The following is a 16,261-nucleotide window of genomic DNA, read 5'->3' as shown; positions in this document are numbered from 1 at the left end:
ATCACCACTACGTGGTGGGTTTCGAAATAATGCCTCAAATTTTTAACAGCAGTAACTAAAGCCAGAACGAGTTTTTCAAGAGATGAATACCTTACCTCGATTGGGGGTAAAGTTTTACTTACATAGTAAACTGGTAATTGCCAGCGTTGTCGTCTTCCCTTGTCAGGACAGCACTGACGGCGATGACACTAACGACAATATACAGCTGCAAAGATTCGTTAAGTTTTGGTTTCAATAGGAGTGGTGGCGTCATTAAATATGCTTTTAATTCTTGCAATGCTTTCTCGTGATCGTCGGTCCACTCAAAACCTTTATTTTTTCATAAAACATTATAAAAAAGATGGCATTTATCCGACGATCGAGAGATAAAGCGATTTAACGCAGCCACTCGTCCTGTCAATTTCTAGGTTTCTGTAACTTTTCGGGGGGGGATTGAATATTTATTAAGGCCCTGACTTGGTCGAGACTGGTTTCAATTCCCCTTTGCGTTACGACATAACCAAGAATTTACCAGCAGATACTCCGAAAGAACATTTAGTAGGGTTAAGTTTCCTACCATACTTTCGTAGAACCTCAAATGTCTGACGAAGGTGGTCGACGTGATCTTCTGATTTTTTGGATTTTACCATCATGTCGTCGATGTACACCTCCATTGTGTCGCCTAACTGGTCCTTGAACATTTTATTGACGAGTCTCTAATACGTCGAACCTGCATTTTTTAGACCAAAAGGCATAACTTTATAACAATATATACCTCTATCCGTCATGAAGGCTGTTTTTTCTTGATTGTCGGGATGCATGAGAATTTGATTGTATCCAGAGTAGGCGTCCATGAACGTCACGAGCTCGTGACCTGCTGTTGCGTCTACCATGGTGTCAATGTGCGACAATGGGAATGGATCTTTGGGGCATGCTTTATTGAGATCAGTGAAGTCGATGCATACTCTCCACTTGCCATTCTTCTTGCTAACGACGACAACATTTGCAAGCCAATCTGGATATTTCACTTCTCTTATTTTTCCTGTATTGATCAGCTGCTGCACTTTGTCGTTGATGATTTTGTTTCTTTTTGGGGCGAAATTTCGACGTTTTTGCTTCATAGGCTTGTGATTTGGATCAACATTTAATTTGTGCGAGATGACGCTTGGATTTATACCCGTTATATCTTCATGCGACCAGGCGAAACAGTCTTTATTCTCTTGGAGAAAGGCTAGGATGGTATTTTTGAGTTCAAGTGTTAGGTTGGCTCCGACACGGACGGTTTGATCTGGTTTTTCAGGGTCCAAAGGTATTTCGTTGATATCTAGGTCGTTGGGATTGTCTGGTGTCGGGCCTTGCTGTAATTGCTTGGTGGATTTCATGCATGGTTTCAAGGTTATTTAGTTAGCAGTTTTTGGCTTCACGGGGCTCTCCTTTAATCTCTTGGATTCCCCAGGGGGTTGGAAATTTGAGGGTTTGATGATAGGTGGAAGGGGTGGCTTTTAGTTTGTGAATCCAGGATCTGCCCATGATGGCATTATAGGCTGAGGGGAAATCTACAACGTTGAATTTGGTTTGAGGGTTTAGGTCGCCAGCATAGGTGGGTAGGGTTATGTCTCCGAGAGTCACTATCTTTCAACCCCATCTCCTCCATGGTCTTCCGGAACCGAACATTTGCTTTCTTCCGTGGTTATGCTTTCTTCCATACTAAGGGTGAAACTATAAGTGTTGAGGCTATAATTCCTGATATTAGTAATACGTATAAGAGATGCAGTTTCCCTAGCTCCTGATCATGGTGAGTAATAAATAGATTGAATAGAGTTGTATGAGATGGTGTGCTTAAATTACCTTTTATTTAGTCTTGTAATAATCAGCCTGTGATTGATTTTTAGCTAATGTGAAGTCTTAAGATACAAATCTACTTTTTTTACCTGGTTGATATGCCTAGCTAGCTTAGTCTTGAGAGATTTGTAGATCATTCAAAGACTGAACTTGCGAAATTATAGAGCAGTTCTTTGCGTTATCAAGTGAATATCAAGATATTCTATTTCTAGGCTTTTGCACATTAGCTGAATGGCTTCAGTTTATCATATAATTTGTTATTGTATTTTTTTTGGATTTTGTTCTGTTCAATCTTTCAAATGTATCACATGGGTTTTAATCTTCTCAGTATGCTTGAGTGTAGTTCAACGAAATATGTGGAGTTTTAGGAAAGAATGCTCTGCTAGCTTATATTTTATGTTTTGCTGTTTCGTTTTCTCGGGCATTAAGGCTTTGATCATAAGCTAGGAGGCTGTTGATTATGGATGATGTTAATTGGTCTCAGAAGTTGGAACTAAATGTAGCAAGGTAGTCATATACTCATATTATGACTTTTCATTCTTTTGGTTGCTTGGATGAGTTGGATCATTCTAGCATTTCTCTAGACTTGCATTGTTATATACGATCATATTCATCTCCTTGCTATTTGTAGCACAAATTGAGGAGCCATAGCTGGATTTGTAGCATGATAATCTAGCAGCTGCAATTAACATTTTTTATTGTCATTGCAGATTACAACACCAAGTCCATCTTTAGTTATACATTATATCCCCTTTTTTTTATTTTTTTATTTATGGATTAAGTTTCTCTCTCTTATAAGAAAATCATTCCTAAATTTTTACTCTGTTTTTTTTTTTTTAAGAAAATCAACACTTAGACTAATGCCGAGTTTTTGGTGGCTTAATATTTATTTTTTTGAGGAATTTTGTGAGAGGTTTGTATGAAATTATAGATTATTAAAACAAATATTGGATAATAGTTTAATTAAATAAACTGTGTTGTCAGACTAATCAAGCAACTCCACTTCAAGCTCAACGTCTTGATCTTCTATTTTGGTCATGGTAAAGAGTGTAGCAGGTAAATTACCCTTAAACTGCAATTTCAAGTCCCTTGATGCAGATGGCTTAGCCTGTTGAGGCAACGTTAACTGTTAAAAGTCGTAGGTGGACATAAAGAATTTAGGATTCGTTCGTGACTGTAAATTCTTGCACCAAGCCTTACTCCAAAAGTCAGGTCTATAGGTGTGATATTTACCACAGACATCGTGAGTGAATGTTGTAAAGTGGTAAGTCATATATTTAATGTTTTTTTTTATTGATTGTAGGCAAAGACCTTAACGCTTGTGATTTGGAACATATGAAGCAAATGTGGATCAACCTGTAAGTTTTTTTAGGAGAAAGAGAGTATTTTTTACAAGTATACCAATAAGTTGGTATCTAAACTTAGCAACTCCAAAAGAAAGTTGCTAAGTTTAGATACCCAACTTTTAGTCTCATTTGACAAAAAGTGTGGGCCCTTATCAATATTATAATATATTTTGTAATTTATTTAAGTTTTGATTTTTTTTTTTTTTGAAAAACTTACAATTAGTATACTTTTGAGAATCTCACCATTATAAAATTAGATTTCACATGAGTTGCTAAATTGAGAAGTGAGTTAGGTATCACCATTATTTCAATACTCAAAGTTCAGTCTCACCAATAAAAATGGTCTTATAACATTCAGTATTCCTATATATATATATATATATAAGTAAACACCAAAAAACCTACCAAACACCAATATATTTCAACATGCATGGTAACATATCTTGTTTAGAAGCTGAAATACAATATAGTTTAGTTTTCCAACAAGACATAGACAAATCCAATTCAACCAAAGTTACGTAATGACTTGAACCGAAAACATAGAACCTAATGAAGTAATCTTAAACAGCCTCAGTTAAGAATTTAAGATAGATAAAAGTGTATCCTACTCGGCTACTCCGTATTTCATAACCAAATACGTCCAAGGTTTAGTATCAATATTAGCTTTACTTGCTTTATAATTATAACCCATACAAGTTAGAAATTTAAAACTAACGATTAAATTTTTTTTTATTTTTATTTTTTTTAACTACTATACTCCGTAATTTCTTCAACACGAATATTATCAATATTACAGAGTATTACTCCTTTTATGTTTTTTTAAAATATTTCGCTTTGTCTGACACATAGTTTTAGGAAATTTAATTTACGTAAATAAAATAAAAGGTAAGTATTGTAGTTGTATTATTAAAAAATTTTAAAAGAAAGAATGTGAGGCTAATAGTTTATTAAAAAGTAATGAATGTGAGAGAAAATAAATAATACGGAGTAATAATAATAAAAAGTAATACGGAGTAGTGGTTTTGGGTGGGGAATGGGGATCATGAAATGAAAGAGACATAATATTAATGTACTCCTTATCTTTTTGCCAAAAAAAAAATTAAAAAAAAAAAGAAGAAGAAGAAGTAACACTTAAAAGTATATGGAGGGAGTATTTTCCATCATCTTTAGTTACAAAAACATTTGAATATTACCTTCGTTTTTTTAGCTGACACGTTTTGACTTTAGCACTATTCACACACTTTCTTTTAACCACATTTTGTGCTTTATACGTAATGAAATATTTAGGCATGTGGGATCTTGTTAGATTCATCACGATATATATTTTCAAAATATTAACTATTCAAGATTTTTTAATATAGGTAATTAAATATATTAATTTTTGAATTTGTGCATTGGCAAATGTGTCTAAAGAAACGTGTCAATTACAAAAAAACGAGGAAGTAGGATGTTAATTAAAATAATATGTGGGGCCTACATGCAAAATTACAAAAAGCATGTTGCTATCTATTGGAGAGGTTGTAGCCTAGGATACATGGATACTTCTTCATCCAACTGTCGGACACTCATTGGACACACAACGATAAGTCTCGGATCATGTCCTAATATGATACAGTTCATTGTGCTTTTTGATATGCCACCTTATCTTTTCATTTTTTTTTATGAGAAAATTAAAGTAAAGTAAGATAGATAAGATAACAGTTAAATTCCAAAAAAAAAAAAAAGGTAATTGTTAAATAATAGGTGTGGCTTCATAAATAGCTTATTGTTATATGTGAACTGAAAGAGTATTATAATATTGTTAATATGATATAATGTGATCTAATGAGAGGGCTGAATGACAATATAAAAGTAGAGAGTGAAAAGATTTCTATAAGACAAGTCCTTTATGTTGATAATCTTGTAATATATTTGAATTTATGATGAGCTAATCCTAATTACTCATTCTGAGTAACAATATCTGTTACTCAACTGACAAAATTGTAAATAATTTTTCTTCCTCCTTCTTCCTTCCCATCATCACAGCCACCACAACCATCACCATCATCACTTAAGTCGATCTTCTTCCTCCCCGTCAACTTCCAATCTTATTTCCCCCTTCGACCTCCGATCTTCTTTTCCCCGTCGACCTCCTCTTCTTCGTCCTTTCTCAAGCCCACAACGTCGCAGCGGAACAAAACTCAAGCTTTCCCACCTCCACCTTCCCTGATCTCCACCCACCTCCCCCGATATCCACCCACATTTGAAAAAAACGAAAACCCTAGGAATGAAGGGTGAAATTAAGGGCATGGTCAACCCCAAAGGGAAGGGGTGACCATGTCCTCCATTGAAGCTCCCTCAATTGGGCTTAATTTTCGAATATCGGCGAAGAAGTGATGGTGGTGGTGGCTGCTGTGATGTGTTCGGTCGGAGAGATGGTGGCTGTGGTGGTGAAGAAGTGGTCGACGTGAGTTGATGCCATGGTTGAGTACTTGAGGTAGAAGAGGAGTGAGAATGTTGAACGGTAGTATTGAAAAGACAATAGTACCCCTTTGTTTAAAGATAAACCCAATAACATTTGTTATTCATGCACTCATAAAAAAAGGGAAAATATCTTCCAAAAAAAAGGGGGGGTGGAAATTAGAGCTTTCACTTGAACTAATGTAAACTAGAGGTAATCAAAGTTAGCCCGGCCCGATTTGGGGCGGGTTTTGGGCAGAATTTTTGGTCCAAAATCGGGCTGGGCCCGACCCGACCCGATTTTTTTTTTTGGACAGTTTTGATAATGCGTTTTTATGCATATTTAGTTGATTTTTTAGGCCCGAACCGAAAAGCCCGCACGGCCCGACTATTTTGGACGGGTTTGGGCACAAAAAATCCGGTCCGAAGCTTGACCCGCCCCGAGAAGTGGGCATAATTTTTTAGTTTCATCTCAGCCCGGCCCGCCCAATGATCACCTCTAATGTAAACTAAATTTATTAGACATGATTAAGCCTGATTAGCCTATTTTAACCTAAAGTTTAGTTGTTTGCCAAAATACTTTTGAGGTGTTTGGTAACGTATGTACGTGAGATTAGAATGAGGCATGAGATTGGGAATAATTCCAACACTCCACTCTACACTTGACTTTCATAAAGACTAAGGAAGCTTTTCTTCTTCATAATTGTTTCCAAAATTACAGAGTATACATGTACATGATCAGGTCTATATCTGTTAATGTTGGAGAAGCTATTCTTCGTCCTTGTTTTCATGGCGCTACTTTAATCAAGTTTCGTCCTCTTCATTTTCATGGCAGATCCTCAAGTAAGCTTCTCCATTTCTCTACTAGTCTTTATTATTATTATTATTATTATTATTATTATTATTATTATTATTATTTTAAGCGGACAATTCCCAACCATGCAATTTTGTTTTTTTTTTAAAAAAAAAACTAAGCATTAAACCACTATCTTGAGTAGCGGTCACTTAAATTTCTCCTTTTACTGCTTTTGTAAAAAAAGGTACTCCAACAAAAAGAAATTGAAAGAAAAGTCCCAACCTGCTAGGCGATGCAGTAGTTGACCTCATCACTGTCGTGCTTCTCCTGTCAAAATTCCAGTCACCCTACAATTGATGGTCGGGCCACTGTACAATCTATGACCTGCAAATTCATCTGAATTAAGGTATTAAACCCCAATTTTAATTTTCCAAAATTCAATGTATTGCTGAATATAATTAACTTGTTGGTTGAAAACTTGAATTGAGTAAATTAATCTAATTATTCAATTGAAAAGATGAATAAGACTTGATAAATCATTGCAATTGTGCTGCGAGTGAGGCGATGATGAGGAGCAAAGCTCTACTTTTGCTCGGTTCTGCATCTTCTTCTTCTTCGCCATTTTTAGGTAATCTTCTTCATCTTCCTCCTTTTCTCCCTCTTTCTTCCTGCACTTCGTCTTTCAATTTTTCACCTTTTTCTTTTCTTATTTCTCCTCTTTCATTGCTATTTCCTTCCCGATTTTACTCTTATCGTCCCAAACATTTTGATTTTCATGTTAATGCTCATGTTGATGATGACCCCAAATTGTTCCTTAAATTTGTTAGACAACAATCCAAATTAGGGTTTACTAATGCTGAAATCCCCCTTTCCCATTTCCACCATATGAAATCGATGCGACCTCTTCCATCTATCATTGATTTCTGCATGTCCAAGATTAAACCCCACCCCCCTTTCTCCACTGTCATTTCTCTTTACAGGCACCTCCATTTCTAAGGTCTTCGTCCAAATGATTACTCCCTTACCATCCTTGCTAATTGCTACTATCATTTGAACTTTGTTGATTTGGGGTTCTCTGTTCTCGCCATCATTATTAAGCTTGGTTTTCAGCCTGATATTGTTACTTTTAATACTCTCATAAACGGCTTCGTTCGTACTCATCAGTTGGACAAAGCTGTTCATTTGTTGGATAAAATTCTCAAGCTTGGCCTCCAACCCACATTAGTCACTTATGGTTCTATGTTCAAAGGTCTCTGTAGGTCCGGTGATAATGCCGGTGCTCTCAAACTCCTTAGAAATATGGAGTCTTATGGCCATTTTATGCCTAATCATGTCATTTATAACACCATCATTGATAGTCTCTGTAAAGACCAGTTATTACCTCAGGCTCTCCTCCTTTTCAAGGAGATGAAAATCAAGGGAATTTCCCCTGATGTTGTCACCTATACTACCTTAATTCGAGGTATGTGCACTTTGGGACAACAGAAAGAGGCTCAACAAATGCTGACTGAGATGTTAAGGAACAACATAACTCCTGACATTCAGACCTACAGCATGTTGATTGATATGTATTGTAAAGATGGCAAGGTTGGTGAAGCACGGGACATTTTTTTTCACATGACTGAGAGAGAATTTGTTCCCAATATCATCACTTACAGTGCTCTGTTAGATGGATAATGTTTACGTGGTGAGATGGATGAGGCAGAAAAGCTTATGGATTTGATGGTTGAAAATGGTTGCAAACCTAATGTAGTTACTTACAGCGGCTTAATCAATGGCTATTGCAAGTCTAAAAGGATTGACAGAGCTCTTGGTCTCCTCGAGGAGTTGAATTTTAAGGGATTAACACCTGATTTTATCATGTACAGCACTCTTATAGATGCCTTGTGCAAAGTCAATCAGCTAAAGCTTGCACACCAGTTTTTCAAGGAAATGGAAGCTCATGGACTAAAGCCAGATGTAATCACTTGGAACTCATTACTTGATTGGATGTGTAAGAATGAACAAATAGATGAGGCAATTGCAACGATGAAAGAAATGGAGGCAAATGGAGTGGTCCCTAATATCATTACATACAGTATCCTAATGGATGGTTTCTGTGAAGCTAATCGCCTTAGAGAAGCGATGGACATCTTCTCCTTACTCACAGCTAAAGGGCTGCACGATGTGCATGCTTACACCATAATGATAAAAGGGTTTTGTAAAGAAGGGTTGCTAGTAAAAGCCGATGAATTATTGAAGAATATGGAGGACAATAAATGCTTTCCAAATGAATGCACCTTCAATACAATTATTAGAGGATTTATAGACGGAAAGGATGTTGGGAGAGCTTTAGAGCTTGTCAGGTTAATGAGAAGCAAAGGGTTTGTTGCTGATAATCACACTATATCATCATTTGTGAGCTTACTCAGTGATCCAAATATTAGTGATGCAGACAAGGTATTGCTGAAGAAGTTTTTTGAAAACTGAGTGAATGTAAATTAGGAAAAGTGGAAGGAGCAATGACTAAAGCATATATGATCAGCTGTGACAGAGATGTGGAAACAGACATCGTGATTGAACATTGTGAATTGGTAAGTCATATAATGTGTTTGATTGGCTGTAGGCAAAAACCCTAATGCCTGTGTTTTGGAATTGCCAATTTAAACATGCTTGTCTGAAGCAAATGTGGATTAACCTGTGAATTTTGTAATTGCTGTGTTTGCTTTCTATCTTTAAAGGAGTTGCATTTATTATCTTATTTACTGCAATTTTATGAAGCAAATGTGGATTAATCTGTGAATGGTTCCTAATATTATCACTTACAATATCCTAATTGAAGGCTTGTGTGAAGCAGGGAAACTTCGAGAAGCTTTGGATACTTTCTCATCTCTTACAGAGAAGCGCTTACTGCCAACTATCTATACTTATAATATAGTTGTCAAAGGACTTTGTGAAACTGGTTTTCTGAACGACGCCATTGAATTGGTAGGGAGGATGGAGGAGAATGGATGTCCTCCAGATGAATGTACATACAATATAATTATCAGGGGGTTTTTGAAAGGCAAGGATATCAGCAAGGCTTTGGAACTTGTCACCGCTATGAGAAGCAAAAAGTTTGTTGCTGATGCTTACACCGCTTCCTTATTTTTTAGCTTACTCACTGATCATACTGTATGTGATTCAGACAGGGCTCTACTTCAAAACTATTTCAAGAGCTGAACAATTACGTGTTTTTGCCTCTGTTTATAGTCATTATATGTTACGGAGTTGCCTAAGTCGCTCTAATAGAAATATTAGTATCTTATATCTTAAGTCGCCTACACCTAAAGCTAGGTGTATTCAGGTATATGGTTGAAGTTATATGCAGCTGCTGCATAGTGAAGTATATACATGCAGTTATTAACAACTGATAATTATTATGCCCACTCATTTTAGACAGTTTATTATGTTTTTCATATGGATTTATGAAACAGAGACAAAGCGAGCTTGCATATTTATATTTGTAAATGTTCTGTACCAAGATTACTAAGTACGAGGTACTACATTCCTTTGTTCAACGACTTGCAATTGTTTGTCATAGAGAGGCTTGATCGCCAAACCATCCATTAACCGATTACTCATCTAAACTTGTAAATAATGCTTATTAGAAATTTAGAATCACTGCTTCCTTCATTCGTTGTACTAGTTTATTTTATTCAACAAGATGATATTTAACTAACCAGTAATAGAAGGAGTAATAAGTAATTCTTCTTCGTAGATTCTTAAAACAAGACAAAGATTTACTCTGTTGTGTATTTAAGGTCATAGGACTCAAACCCTTGTAATATTGCGAATTTCCTACCACATCTATTAAACATTAGGAAGGAGTGTGTTTCTTTTCAACTAATTTAAACTATACTCAGAATTTATTTCAAAAAGAATAAAAAAATTTGAACTTGTAAGTACGATTAAAAGTATCTAACATATTTGTATTTTAAGAATAAGTCCAATTAAAAAACATTTGTGTATTCTAAGAATAAGAAACATTGATTTTTATTATGATAAGATTGATAACGAATCCAAGGAACAAAAGTTGTAAGATTGTTATTGTTGGGATTGGAATATCGGAGTAACGATCTTAAGCTCCATATATTTTGATGGAACATATTACATGGAAAATTATTTTTAAAAGCAATTTTCAATGAAAAACATGATTGTGTGAAAAATGTTTTCCTTTGTTTGTTTGATTATAGAAAAACATATGGGAAAAAAGGCTAAATAAGAAAATGTAGCATACCTTTGTTACAAAAAGAAAATGAGTTTCCTCGTTTAAAAAGAAAATTTCCACCCTTTAACAAAACAAATAAATGCATATGCCAATGCAATGCTTTCACCAATATTATATCAAATAATTATCAATAATTAAAATTATTGAGCATAAAAAAAGAAAAATTGGCATTCGAAGTGAAATTGTTAATACTACCTCTATTAAATATTAGTTGTAACTTTGAGGTATTATTTGTGAGATATAAAATATTCTAAAGTTGCAACTAATATTTAATGGAGGTAGTAATAATTTATTTTTATTTTTATTTTTTAAAAAAAATACTCAATTTGGCGGGAGAAATTTAAGATGTAGGCAATTGGGAGTAAGTAAGATTATATACAGTGAGTCGTGAGAGAGAGCAGCAAAGTTTGAAGATTGCATAAAAATGGAGGGCACCGATCCAGAGACCAAGAAAGTTCGATTGGTGAGTTTAGCCATGGATTTTGGCTTCGACGAGCAGTCTGCTCACAAATGCTTGGACCGTCTCATTCAACTTTATGGTATTCTCTCTCTTCTTTTTGAAACCCTAATTACTTTCAGTTTCATTTTTTTACTTTGATTTTATTCTTTGATTCATTGTTGTAGATTTCTGTTGAATAAATTGTCTGTGTGATTGGAGAATTGATTGAAAATTTTTGTTGCTGGAGTATTTATTCTTATACAGTGACACAGTATTTTCTCGTGAATTTTATTCTCTTTCCACGCCTGAAATGTCAATTTAATTATAATTTGTGCGAGTTTGGACTGTTTATGAACCCAAGCGAGGTTAAATCCTAAAATCAATTGGCAATGGGAGGAGTAACTCCTCAATTTGTAATATGGTTGTGTGGAACAATTCGTGTGGGAATGTTGGTATATTGATATTAAAGATTTTAATTTCTTAATTATAGTTGATACATTGGAACCATGATTGTCTATTTCTTTTTGCTTTGGGGATAATCCCTTATTTTGTTTGTTCGAAATCTTAGTATTGTTTAAGTTTCCCACTTAAGGGATTAAGGCTTTGGTTGATTGATTGATTCTAGTTGTGGTGTTATTATGTATTCCTGTGCTGTACTAATTGGAGTTGAGTCGAGTTAGCTGGCCCCCACCCCAGTTTGAAGAGAAGGAAATTGTCTCTTACAACGAGTCTCTTTGAGAAGAGGATCATGGCCTTTGGAGTAATGAGTATTGCTTATCTGATAGACATTCTCATGAATTATTGAAGGTGAAGATGGACAAGATTTTATTACTGTGGAACATTGCGGTGATGATTTTCTTGCAATGCTGGCCGAGTCTATGCAAGACAGTGAAGAATGGGATGATGTACAAGCTATGGAAACTGAAACCTGTGGTGCTCTAAGCAGCATGTTGGGAAAGGCAACTCCTATTCTTGAAGTTGATTGTGAAGATGATGAGGATCCCGGAAGTAGTGTTCATGTGAGAGAACAAACTCAGACACCTCAGGATATCCTGGTGGTAGATTCTTCCAGTGAAAATGAGGATTTGACGTTTAAAACTTCTGCAAATAGAAGTTCTAAGTCCTCAGCACATCCTAATCCTCATCATAACAGCAGCAATTGGACCTCTCCAAGATCTGGGGTAAGATCTTTTATGATTTGGAATGACTATAACTATTTGGGCATTCTCTCATGCAGTTTACAACATCCCTTTCAATAGGGCATGCCCCCTCTTTTTTTTTTTTTAATATTTCTTTTCTGTGAAATGGTAAATGCTAGTTTGCAAGCTGCCATATTCCACATGAGAGCTTTCTGTTGTTCACTTGTCTGGGAGTCAATTTTTAGCTCATATAGCTGGTTTCACAGCCATTTTTTCCACAAGTTCTCCTTGCTAGTGAAGCTAAAAGCTAGTTTCTTTTTGCTTTCTATGCACTTATGATGTCTACCTTCACTTTCTCAAAGTTTCTTAATTTACGTTTGATGTTGTACCTTATTCTAATGAATTTTGATTCTTTAAAGGAGTGCCGCAGCAGTGTCACTCATGGTAAAGGCTCATCTCTATCTCAAAAAAGGCCTAGAAGTTCATCTGGCATTTCTACAATCGAAAGCTGTCAAGTATTGGGTACAAATGAAGAAACTCTTAGTTACGAAGAATTGCAGGCTTTGGATGATTTTGAATTAGCTAATGTCGTCATATTTGGCAATAAGTTGTTTCGCCCTTTGCAACATCAGGCATGTAAAGCATTTGTCCAAAAGCAAGACTGCTTTGTTCTCATGCCAACAGGTGGTGGAAAAAGTCTGTGCTACCAGGTGATTTTCTATGTATTACTATAAATTACTACTATCGTATCTGTGGCTTGAATATTGTGATGATATACTGAATAGAAAGTATTGTCACTTTCACTTAGGCTGTACTGTACAAAGCTGGAATTGTGAATACTGAATAGTGTCTGGCACAAAACTTTCTGCTTATCTCTTCCGCAACTGAAGAGTCGTGAACATGTCCTACGATTGATTAGTGCATGACGTATTATCACCAATCCTAAGTATCTAACAAATTGCTTGGTCTTACAGCTTCCTGCAACTCTACACCCAGGCGTGACCATTGTTATATCCCCACTGCTTTCTCTTATTCAGGATCAAATCGTCACACTGAATCTCAAGTATGGGGTCCCTGCAACTTTTCTAAACTCCCAGCAAAGCCCAGCACAAGCTGCAGCTGTCATTCAAGAGCTTAGGTAACAATTTTGTTATTAAATTAGGAAATTTACTTACATAGTTTGCTTGCTCAACATTTGTCCTTTGCTGTGTAAGGTCAAAGTATTATGAAGCCTGGTATATTTCTGCTTAAGCTTTAAGCCAGAATGTACTACAGTGTTGTTGGGCCTTTTGAGGCATGTTCAGGATAAATTTAACTAATTTTGTCATGTCTGCTGATGTTTTTCCTATATCCTTGATAGGAGTGACAAACCCTCATGTAAGCTCTTGTATGTAACTCCGGAAAGAATCTCTGCAAATGCATCATTTCTTGATGCAATAAAGAGTATGCATCAAAAGGTGAGTTTGTGCTGGTTCTGTTATAAAAACTCGATTTTCTGTCCAAATAGATATCTGTACTTGTAACATGAATTTCCTGGATAAGATGAGATTGTTTTTTCTTCAATTGTAGGGGCTTCTGGCAGGGTTTATTGTTGATGAAGCCCATTGTGTAAGGTATGCCTTTTACCTGAAAAATACATTTGTTAAACATTAGGTTTGCTAAGCTTAAGTTCTTGCTCACTCTAGGAAACTTGGATCAGTATCTGAGATTTTTCAACATGATTATGATCTACATATTAGGCTTTTTTCCGCATGACGATACCCCTTTAGATTTTAACTTACAACCTGTTGGTGACAGAATTCAGATCTTTAGAGTGATGAATGACATAACCTGATTCACCTTACTAAGGCAGATGATACATTGATACTCTGCCAACTAATGAAGATTTTTGAAAGAAACCTCACTCCTCCTTACCGTCTTTTGAGCTCAAGTGCTCAACTCAATTTTCCTGAATCAAGTATGAACATTAAATTTTATTTATTTATGTATTTTATGGAAGAACAGGAAAAAAGAAAAGAAAAAAAAAAAAAAAGCAGCAGAAATTGATTATTTCACTAGAAAGTCAAACTATTCAGCAGTATAAAATAGCTAGCTTAGGGTGAATCAATGGACTAATTTCATGGAGAAAAAGGTGATTTTTGTTTTCCATTTTGTTTTTATTCCAATTTTGGAACTAGTTGACAGAGAAGAATTTTGCTGTTTGTCTTACTATTACTGCAATCGTTATTTCTTGCTAAATTAGTTCTTACTTGTGCTTAGCCAATGGGGCCATGATTTCCGTCCAGATTATCGGAGATTAGGATGTCTTAAGCAGAATTTTTCAACTGTCCCTGTGATGGCTTTAACAGCTACAGCAACTCATTTTGTACGCAAGGTATGAGTGATTCTGTCAACTTTAAAAAATTTGTGAGAATGGCCATATAGTCCATAATTTAAGAGATCTTTTACAGGACATATTAAATGCATTAAGAATACCTCGTGCTTTGGTGTTGGATACGAGCTTTGATAGACCGAATTTGAAGTATAAAGTGATTACTAAGACTAAGGAACCTCTCAAGCAGCTTGGGAAACTACTGAAAGATGAATTTGAAAATTCTTGTGGAATAGTTTACTGCCTTTCAAAGAATGAAAGTGTGGAAGTGGCAAAGTATTTAAATGAGAAATGTAAGATCAAAACAGTGCATTACCATGCTGGTTTAGCAGCTCGTCAAAGAGTTTCTGTCCAAAAGAGATGGCATACTGGAGAAGTACAAGTTGTATGTGCTACTATTGCGTTTGGAATGGGAATAGATAAACCTGATGTGGTAAGCCTGAGATGAGTTATTTTTTTAAGTGACTTGTTTCTGTTGAAACCTTAAATCATAATTGCATAATGCATTTTTTTTAGGGGGGTGGGGGATTCTTGGTCTTCCTCGTGGTTTTTTCTGTCTTAGTGCATACTCAAGTTAATTCATTGCATTCATCTTCTTCGGGAAACCTCACTCTAATGGTTTCTTCTGCTAATGTTCAGCGTTTTGTTGTCCATAACACAATGTCCAAATCGATTGAAAGTTATTACCAGGAGTCAGGAAGGGCAGGTAGAGACAATCTTCCTGCAGAATGTATTGCCTTGTATCAGAAAAAGGATTTCAGTCGAATTGTTTGTATGTTGCGAAATGGACAAAGTTATAACAAAGACAGCTTCAAGAAGGCAATGGCTCAAGCTCAGAAAATGCGGGAGTATTGTGAACTGAAGGTTAGTGAATCATCTTATTTTCATGCTCCCTTTGCCAAACTGGAGATGTTCATCACATTAGTTAGAAAAACTGTTGATAGGTAATGTCTTTTTATGCCTGTGAACCTTTTTTTCAGGACGAATGCAGGAGAAAAACATTGCTTGAACATTTTGGAGAATCATTTGAACCAAATGCGTGCAAATACGGTCCTAATCCTTGCGATAATTGTGTGAATAGACCTGCATGAGAGTAATGACAAGCCTACCATAATTGACCTGGACGAAATATGATTCAGAGAATACCTATTCCACAAATTTTGTGTGGTGTAGCCATGTGTAGCATTTTGTCGCTCATGCTGTGGCTGTTAGAGACGCTTATAGCCCAAGTACCCACAATGTCACCAAACTCACCCGGGCTTGGCTACAAGTTTGTCTTTGAGATGGATGTACATATATGTATGTATGTGTTAGACTTTGCAATAGACAGTTTTCTATTGTTATACGATTCGCTCATAATCAAATTGTCTTAAGTGTTCTTTTAAACTCTTGCTAATGTAAATCACAGCAACGCCCTCTTGCAAGGCCGTACACACATCCTGCCTATAATCCCAACCCCCTTGAAGGTAATTGAACCGCTGCCACGTGGGTAGGACCTTAGGAGATGGAAGTACCAACCAGTGGTATAGCCCTTGATTTTCGAATTGTCCAAGTGTTAGTACACTGGTAGAATGTACTCCCTATAACGGAGTAGCCTGAATTTTTTTGACGCAAAATGGAAAATGAATGCTGTACCTTAACCTTGGAATCTTAAATGAGGT

At 35.9% G+C, this 16,261-nt stretch overlaps 2 protein-coding genes and 1 pseudogene across 2 annotated transcripts; all 3 read left to right on the top strand.

The window, feature by feature from the left end:
- Nucleotides 1–6,572: 6,572 nt before the first annotated feature.
- On the top strand, nt 6,573–9,822 carry LOC110736779 (annotated as a pseudogene).
- On the top strand, nt 9,184–9,603 carry LOC110735890 (pentatricopeptide repeat-containing protein At1g64100-like). The gene has a single exon (XM_021916068.1). It carries the CDS (start codon nt 9,184–9,186, stop codon nt 9,601–9,603), a length of 420 nt encoding a protein of 139 aa, XP_021771760.1.
- A 1,102-nt stretch (nt 9,823–10,924) lies between the features above and the next one.
- On the top strand, nt 10,925–15,986 carry LOC110736780 (ATP-dependent DNA helicase Q-like 1). The gene is made up of 10 exons (XM_021917082.1): nt 10,925–11,190; nt 11,898–12,271; nt 12,649–12,939; nt 13,204–13,367; nt 13,590–13,686; nt 13,799–13,842; nt 14,489–14,603; nt 14,680–15,033; nt 15,240–15,464; nt 15,581–15,986. Exons 1-10 carry the CDS (start codon nt 11,076–11,078, stop codon nt 15,689–15,691), a joined length of 1,890 nt encoding a protein of 629 aa, XP_021772774.1. The 5' UTR covers nt 10,925–11,075; the 3' UTR covers nt 15,692–15,986.
- The last annotated feature ends 275 nt before the right edge of the window (nt 15,987–16,261 follow it).

Source organism: Chenopodium quinoa, unplaced genomic scaffold (genome assembly GCF_001683475.1).
Source record: "Chenopodium quinoa cultivar QQ74 unplaced genomic scaffold, ASM168347v1, whole genome shotgun sequence".
NCBI classification, from domain to species: Eukaryota; Viridiplantae; Streptophyta; class Magnoliopsida; order Caryophyllales; family Amaranthaceae; genus Chenopodium; species Chenopodium quinoa.
The sequence above is the reverse complement of the archived record's forward strand: the minus strand, read 5'-3'. Positions and strand labels throughout refer to the sequence as shown.

Coding starts and splice junctions, on each gene's coding strand:
- LOC110735890 (XM_021916068.1), top strand. CDS start 9,184: ATGGTTCCTAATATTATCACTTACAATATCCTAATTGAAGGCTTGTGT.
- LOC110736780 (XM_021917082.1), top strand. CDS start 11,076: ATGGAGGGCACCGATCCAGAGACCAAGAAAGTTCGATTGGTGAGTTTA. Junction 11,191..11,897: donor CCGTCTCATTCAACTTTATG/GTATTCTCTCTC, acceptor GAATTATTGAAG/GTGAAGATGGACAAGATTTT. Junction 12,940..13,203: donor GAAAAAGTCTGTGCTACCAG/GTGATTTTCTAT, acceptor TTGGTCTTACAG/CTTCCTGCAACTCTACACCC.